We start from the raw sequence: 9,262 nt of genomic DNA on the forward strand, positions 1-9,262 counted from the left end.
TTATTATTATTATTATTATTATTATTATTATTGGTTTAGTTAAATATTTAAATTACAAGATTTAGGAAATTGTATATTTTCTACGGTATAAGGTAGGATGAAATATCTCAAATTAATATGTTCAATTTCCAAAAAAAAAAAATATATAAAAATGAAATACGTAAGAGACGTAAAAATGGAATACATGTTAGTATAATTTAATTGAGATATATTTTGTAAACTTAACGCTAAGAGTATTTATTTAACTCTTAACGTTAAGTTTACAAAATAAATTTTAACGTGTTTAACGTTAATATCTGAAATAAGGATGAGAAATAATAAAAAAAAAAAAAAGAAAGGAAGACATATAACATTTAAAAATGTTAGTCATATATTTATCCGTATTCTCCAGTAAAAAAAGACGCGGTCGAGGTTGATAAATAGTTATATGTAATAGAAATTATTACATTTATAAATTCTTATTGTGAAAATAAGCAAAAATTTCGTGCAAAATTCAAGATGCAAAAAAAAATTGATCTTTGCTCTTATTTGTCTTCTTTTTTTTTTTTTTCTTTTATTATTATCATACGATATTATTAGTGTTAATTTTATATAAGCGTAGTTACATGAAAATGAAATAATTGAACAGATATAATTCGAATTACACATGTAATGAAAGCATAAAATTACACAATATATGTGATAAGTATTTTATCGATATTGAACTTTGACACGATAGAATTAGAAAGATAGCTTTTGAATAGAATGAATGAATGAAATGATTTAATGGAGTTATTGTTGCCTGTTAGATGTTGTTGCCATACCTTATATATATATGTATATGCTTCTCCATTGTCTTTTTTCAGTAGGTTCATGTCTGTCCGCATTACTCTTTTTTTTTTTTTTTGCGGTAGCTTTCAAGAATAATTCATGCTTATCCGTATAAATTCATCATCGCTACGTGTTAATTTGTTATATATATGCTAATATTTAGTGATAAATATATCCTCATATGAGTTGTTTTTTTTTTTTTTATACTGAATAAAGATATGAAGGAGTGAAATGATTTCTTGAAAAAAAAAAAGAAAAAAGAAAATTTCCGGAATTCTATTTTGTTTTATTTTCCGGATGATGTATTTTAGAGAAATGCGAAAATTTTCAGTCTTTATTATATCCTTTCTTTTTTTTTTTTTTCATTTCAGTTTACTTCTTATTGATTGCTGTTAAATTTATGTTTTCTTTTTTTTTTAAACGAAAAATTTTCTAAAATTGTAAAATTCCATATCAAATCAATAAGAGAATGTGAAATTTAGGAAAGGATTTATGAAATATTTTTTATGAAAAATTTAGGAAAGGATTTTATGTATTCCTCCTGGTTGACTTTTTTTCACGTATACTGTTGTTATTCTGGTTGACATATTTTTTTCACGTATACTGTTTTTATTCTGCTGGACATTTTTTTCATGTATACTGTTTTTATGTGAGAAATTTTTTTTAAGTCTTTTATTCAATTATTTTTTTTTAATGAAAACAATCTAAAAAAAAATTTAATTAGTAATTAAAATTTGCATATATCAAATGGTTAACATTGAAATTTGGATAGAACGTTTGAATATTGATAGGTTTCCTTTCTTTTCACTTTTTTTTCTTTTTTTTATAAAATTTGATGGACAAATTTAAATGGTTTAATCATCATTTAAATGCTATTTTTAGTTCTTTCTTTTTAGCTGTTTTTAATTCTTCTTGATTAATTGTTTTCGTTTATTGTTAATTTTTTTTTAAATTTGCTTATTTTTTTAAATTTAAAATTTCATAATACATATGTAAAGATAATTAGAAAGATATCAATTACAGTACGTCGTTACAGTAATATTATCATCAAATTATGCCAAATAGAATGAACAAAAGATTGTTGTTGTTAGCAGTTATTTATCATTAGTAATATCTCCTATCAAATTATTATCACTAAATACCTTTTAACAATCAAATATCAAATATTAATTCTATATGATAAACATTCAGTGATAAAAGTTTTAGATTTATAATTTTTTCCGAAAATTATTATTGTTATTACAAAACATTTATGTCATTTTTCATGAAATATTTTAATATTATATCAAAATGAACATCATTTCATCATTGATTATTTTCCTTTTCTTATCATTCATATTTAACATAATTATAACAATTGATAGTTGACAATATTATCATTTTCTTTTTTTTTGTTAAATGTTAAATTTACAATTTTTACTCTCATATTGATTCAAATGCTGTGATATGATGTATAAATTTGAAACGACTTGCGTATTAGTATTAGTATATTTAGACTTGCGTATTAGTATTTTTCTTTTTTTTTTAATTTGAAAATTTTTACAGTAATTGTGATGGGTTCATCGAAACGAACAAATGGTACCAACGATACAAATCGTAAACCAGGCTGTCCTATACCATTACCATCCGGTTGTTTACGTGGTTTGTTCTCATATTTCATTAATTTACTTTTTTTTTTTTGGCTAGTTTAATTTTTTGGTATACTTTTTTTGATAATTATGCTTACTAGTTAAATTTGCTTATGAATTAAACAAATTTGCTGAATTTATTTTTGTATTTTTTTAAAATGTTTTATTAGTAATTTAACACGGAAAACTTTTTATTAATTTTAGGATTACCTTTGCCGTCATCGTTTGAGGATGGTATTAAAATGAAATGCAGCAATATACAATGTCCATATCAGGAACAATTAATGCATCCGGAATGTTTTCATGCATTAGAAGATAATCTTGTCAAGATTATGAGTAATATAGGTGTGATAATAGTTATCAGTTGAATTATTGCAATTTGGTAAGCAAAAATATATAAAATATGCATTGCTGATAAAATATGAAAAATATTCGAATGCAAATTTTTGGCTAAAATTTTTATTAATTAATTAAAAATTTTACTTAACCTATGATGATTTTACATTGGAATTATTTGAAATTTATTTAAATATTCCAAAAAAAATTTTCAGGATCAGCTCGTGGATGGACGGATGCACAAAGACGATCAAATTTATGGGATAAGAAAGGTTTATCATTAATCCAACGTAAATGTCGTTGTGTTTGTGGCTTAGGACTTATGCGACTTGATCAAACAGCGATATTCCTAGGTTAAGTGAAATTTTTGAATAATTCGATCAATACTTTAAATCATAAATCTAAATATGGATTCTTTTCATATTTTATCGATAATGCATCCTTTATCGTACCACCAAGCTATTATCAGTAGTGTGAAAAAAAAAAAGAAGAAAAACTTTTCATTAATTTTAGGATTACCTTTACAGCTCCATTAATGAAAGATACCAAATCTAATTTTGTAAATTAAAGTTTAGATTTAGCTTCAAGGTTAATGTTTGGTTTATTTTTTCTGTAACTTTTTTTTTCTTTTTTTTGTAGCTATAAATATTAATTAAGTACACGTTTCATTAGTAGATAATTCAGAACACATTTTATCATCAAACAATTATGAGTAATAATTAGTAATTCTTTTTAAAATATCAGTCCATACATTCATTTGTAAATACAATTTAAAGATAAAAATAAGGGATGCATTAGTGATAATAATATGAAATATTTTCTTGGTATATCAATAAATTAAGAAATTTTGAATGTTTATTTTAAAAATAATAATTATAATGATTACATTTGTAGCTAATCAAAATGCAACACCATTACGGACAACACCGCCAAAAAGTAAAAAAGGAAGAAAAAATCTTCCAAGATTAAATTTTGGCTCAACAAATGTAGCAACAATTCAAAACGATAAGCATTTTAACAAAAATGGGAAGTTAGTCTTAGTTAACATTATGTGATTTTGAGGAAAAAACAAAAAAGAATAAAACAAAATAAATAATTTGAATGATAAAAGAAATTTACTTTTGTTCAATGAATACAATTACTTTTAGAAACGGTCAAAATACTCATGGTATATTCTTTTTCCTTACGAAAGAATTTGTTAATTTAATTTAATTTAATTTAAATGATTTTTTTTCAGTAAGTGTAACTTTTAGAAACTATAAAATGATTTTTAGCATTTTCTTTTCTCTTCTTGAAAATAAATTTGTTAACTTAATTTAATTTAATATAACGATAGGAAAATTGTATTTTTTCTTCTTTTTTTTTTCATTTTCAAATAAAATTCATTACATGAATGTTGTATTATTGATTTTAGCAAGAAACGAAATACCTTCTTACGTCCGATGTCATCCAATGATTATTCTCTTTCAGCATCATCATCTATAACAAAATACAGTCATGGTAGTGAGGTTTGTCATTTTTTTTTCTTTTTTTTGTTGATATAATGATGTTAAATATTGATAAATATTTGACAACAAGATAAAACATGATAAATTTCTTCTATGGAATAAAATATTATTCTATAGAATTTGTCTTTTTGTTGATTGTATTTTCATCGAATTATGTTTTATCAATAATTTCTTTCTCATTCACAACCGACCAATTTTGATATGTTTGTATTTAATAAAATTTAAGTAATATATTTAACTTTTTTTTTGTTTCTGTTTTCAAGTAATTATATTTCATTATTTTTAGCGCCGAACAGTATCATATACATTTCGTAGAGAGAAATGTGAACCAGAAGCAAGGAATACAAAAAGTGAATATGGTATGTAATATATTTGTTTATTTCACAGATTAATGATAAGAATAAAAATTGTAAAAATATATAGATGTAGAATTTATTGACTACATTTACTCATTTCTATTTAATCCATTAGAATCTATTAAACTTTTTTCTTTTCTGATCGATAATAACAAAGAAAATTCTTGAATACCTATTTTAAATATCATATAAATAGTAAACTGAATAAAATAATTTCATTTAGTTAACCTTATGAACTTTTACTTGGATATATAATTATAATTGATCTTATTTATTGTGATATGTTATCATGCATGATATACGCTGCATTAATCACTAAACAATTGCTAATTTCTGGTGTAAAAATTAAAGAAAAAAGGAAAATTCTTGGATATCTTTGAACCTATGCAAATTTTTTGAATATTTTTAGAATTGTACATCTTTTATTATCCAATTTTTAGGATGGATTCAGAAGAAACCGATTACACAACCGATTGCTACGGAAAGAAAACCATTTATTTCAAAAAAAGTTAATGGAAAAATTTCATATGCTGAAGCTACCGTAATGAAACATAATGATAATGGATTTGTCTTTAGTGAAAGTCAAGTAAGTGTTGTCAATAAAGCATTTTGTGTTTTTTTTTTCTTTTTTTTGCTGTTCATTTGATATTCGAGATGTAATTTTCATAAACTGAATGGTTTAGGATTTCAAAAAATTTCCATTTGAATTTAATGAATAGTCTTTTCAAACAACGCCTTTGCAAAAGAAATATTTCATGAAATAAAAAAAGGAAAAGGAAAATTACAATTCAAAGTTTAAAAAAACGGTCTACAATAAAAGATATAAATTTAAGAGTTAAAAAAATGACGATAATTTTGATTTAATGGGTTAAAATTCAAATGAAAAAATTTTTTGATTTGATGATTTGCAAACACAGAAATTTGATACACCTCAAACTCATCCACTACTTGATTCTATTGATTAAATGCCCATATAAAAATTTGTTTTTAGTTTCCGAAAGCTGAGAATGTTGAAAATGGTATACGATCATTATCCTTTTGTGCAGCATTTAGTGATTTGCAAACACAGAAATTTGATACACCTCAAACTCATCCACTACTTGATTCTATTGATTTGTCAACAAATACTTCGACTATATCACTTCCATTTGATGATTTTCAAAATTCGGTAAGCATTTAAGTTTCATTTTTAATCTTTTACCACAATTTTACTACTCACTTTTAATCTTTCACCACACATATAGAAATGAAAACTTAAAAACTTAATAATGAAAATTTAAAAAATCGATGAAAATTTTCAGACCGTTATTCAAGATATATGTTTAGTTGCATTCTAATTTTTAATGAAAAGTACTGTAATACTCAAAATACTGTACCTTTGCATCTACTTATCATTCTGCAGTATATTTTCCAGGAAACTTAGAAGTTCGTTTATTATACCTACCGGTAAGCGTGACATTTAACTACAGACAATATTATTGTTTAAAAAATAATTTTATACAGTAATAAGTTAAGTAGATTTCAGCTGCGTTGTTCTGTCAGTAGTGATAAGACATGTGAATCTAAAAGTTATTATCATATCGAATCAGAATTTTTTGGTTTGTTTTTTTTTTCTCAACTTTAATTATTAGTTATTTTGCTTGAATCAATATTTAGCTCTTAATTTTTTTAATCTCGGAAAAACTTTTATTTCTACTAAATCTAACTGGTCTTTTTTTCTTTTTTTGCAGTTAGTCCAGTTGATTTTTCAACGATACTACCATCACCACCTGAAACACCATCTGGTTCACTTTCATTCACCGATGATAGTCAAATGATATCACGAAAAGTACTGTTTTAAAACTGTCAACTTTTCGTTAAATGAATAGTATAATTTTTATTTTATGCATCCAAGTGTTACAAATTATTTTACTGCTAATTTTTTTTTCGCTACTTCTTTTTAAAATGGATAGAAAAGTTATAATTCTTTGAATTTAAGTATAGTCGATATTTCTGTCGGCAGAAAATTAACTATTACAAATGATCTTTGCTCATTTAATTAATCACCAATCCCGCAATCTTCAATATTTAGCTAAATAAACTTTTTGATCATTTCAGAGATAAGCATTTTTCAGGATGATCTTCAAGATGTTGATAGTGAATCGACTGGTTATTACAGTCTATTTGCTGGATATTCATTCCGTCTTGGTGAAATTTTAATTGCGGAAAGCTACCTTCCAGGATTACTTTAAATTTTCTGAAGTAAAACTGTTCATGAATCCGCCATAAATAAATGAAACATTGACTTATATCTTAACATTTAACCTTCACTCGATCATGCACCTATTTTTATAAAATTCAAATTTAAAAACTTCAAATTTATGAAATTCAAATTTCAAATTTTTAGACTTGGCAATGAAATTTAGTGTTCTTAACAATTTCAATTTGATGAAAATGAAAGTTATTAGATGAATGTAAATGGATATATGCATTTCTTAACCATTTCATATTCATTTAATTCATGGATGGTACTTAATTTAACCAGACCTCAAAATGTTCCTGTTCATTTAGATTTCACCTTAATTAACTAATTAATTAACCCATCGTATTCTTCACTTATAGAATTCAATTTCAACTTTTATTCATTACTAAACGGTATATTTTATTGGTATAATGTTTATTTATTCATGTTTCATTCAAATACCCATAATTATGTTTATTTGAATGACTTATTATATCATTATCTAACTTATTACGTTTGTTTGAATTTCAATATGGGTTTATTAACGCTCAGTTGATCATTTCTTTCACCTCAACGGTTGTAACTTTTCTTTTTTTTTTCAAATTGTTGCAATTTTGTTCGTTTTTCTGCATTTATACTCTCTTTCTCTTGTTTTTTTCTTTTTTTTTTAATTTTAGTGAGATATAATGTAATTAATGATATCTGTATTAATCGTCATAATAAGCAGTAATTATGATTAAGTACAAGAAGGTGCATACAAATCTATAAATTTAAATCAATAAATTGTAAGTAATCATTATTTTGACCGTGTGTATTATGAAATGATAATCGTTACAAATATAAATTATATATATATATATATATTCAATTCAAATAAATAAGTTCGGTTTTTTAATCGAAAAAAAAATTTTTTTTGAAAAAAAAATTTTTACTTCATCATTAAAACTTCCACTCATCAAGTGCTTTTTTTTTCTCTTCAATCTTGCGTTTTGTCTTTTCTTTAACTCATTCAAACATCAATTTTATATCCAATTACTTGATATAATAGTAGGAAAAGATTGGAAAAAAAAAGGAATTATAATAATAGAAAAAGATTGAAAAGAAGAAACGAATTATAATTTAATAATTTAGTTTGCATTTCAAATTTTTGATAATATATTAATAAATATTGCGAATACTTTTCTATCTCTTTTTTTTTCTTTTTAATTTTTTGTGAATTTCAAATTTTTACACGTCTATTTGTAAAATTTAAAATCAAACAATTAATTAATAAGTAAAATTTTGTGGTTTTTTTTCTTTTTGTTAGCAAATTTTTTAGTGAAATACGTATTTTGCATTACACTTACTTTATGTACTGTATAAATAATAATTTGAGAAATTAATTACAATTTTTCAAGATGCAAAATAAGGCGAAGCAAATTGTCACGAAATTTTTGTCAAAATTGTCGCAAAAAAAATTAAAAAGAAAAAAGGCGATGAAAAGTATACTCAATATTTATTAATATATTGTCTTATTAATATATTGTATTAATTATTAATATATTTTATTAATATATTGTCAGAAATTCGAAGCGCAAACGAAATTATTAAATTATTTGTGACAAATTATGACAATATTTCTTATTCTTTTTTCAAAAAATATCCTTTTTATTCTTTTTCATACTTTTCCCATTTTCCCTTTTTTATCTCTCTTTATTCCTTTTTTCTTCTTTCAAAGCTTTTGAAAAAAAAATATTCTTTTTTTTTTAAGCTTTTTATGTATCATATCGAATAATTAAAGGTGAAATTTAAATTTCAAGTCTTTAAGATTTATTATTCATTTACTTAAATGGATAAATGGGATACTTAAAAATTCATTTACTTAAATCTTAAAGATGAAATTTACTTAAATCATTTATTTTACTTAAATCTTAAAGATATTAAAGACATTTACTTAAATCTTAAAGATATTAAATGATACATAAGTTTGAAACAAAAAGAACAAAAAAAAATTAGACTAAACTATGATCTCACTCATAATATTACTATTATCGATTAAATTGATAAGATTAGAAATTAAATTAAAAATTTAATTTCGATTAAATTTTAAATGAATTAGTTGTAAAAGGGAATAGAATGCTATCATTCATAAATAGCAACAAATTTTATTGAAACTTAAAAGGAATAATTGATGAGATCAAAAATGAAACAAACGTACAAATAGTATTTTGAATAAGAAATTAATTATTGATAAAACAAAAAGCTTATTACAAATGCAAATATAGGAAATTTACATAAAACTAAAGCATAGTATTATTATCCGGAAATATTTAATTAAGGATGAGAATAAATTTCCAATTTTTAATAAGTTTTTTTTTTCCCACGTTTTTTTTTTTTTTTTTTTTAATTAATTAATGAAATGAA

At 23.2% G+C, this 9,262-nt stretch overlaps 1 protein-coding gene across 1 annotated transcript; it reads left to right on the top strand.

Annotated features, from left to right (window-relative positions):
• Window positions 1–2,363: 2,363 nt before the first annotated feature.
• Window positions 2,364–6,961, top strand: LOAG_08094 (hypothetical protein; the record flags this gene model as incomplete). Its single annotated transcript, XM_003143626.2, has 11 exons — window positions 2,364–2,451; window positions 2,643–2,783; window positions 2,990–3,127; window positions 3,669–3,804; window positions 4,189–4,282; window positions 4,569–4,641; window positions 5,079–5,224; window positions 5,630–5,806; window positions 6,164–6,236; window positions 6,369–6,466; window positions 6,753–6,961. The coding sequence occupies 11 exons, from the start codon at window positions 2,364–2,366 to the stop codon at window positions 6,867–6,869; spliced, it is 1,281 nt and encodes a 426-aa protein (XP_003143674.1). The 3' UTR covers window positions 6,870–6,961.
• Window positions 6,962–9,262: the final 2,301 nt, after the last annotated feature.

Source organism: Loa loa (assembly GCF_000183805.2).
Source record: "Loa loa unplaced genomic scaffold supercont3.431, whole genome shotgun sequence".
NCBI lineage: Eukaryota > Metazoa > Nematoda > Chromadorea > Rhabditida > Onchocercidae > Loa > Loa loa.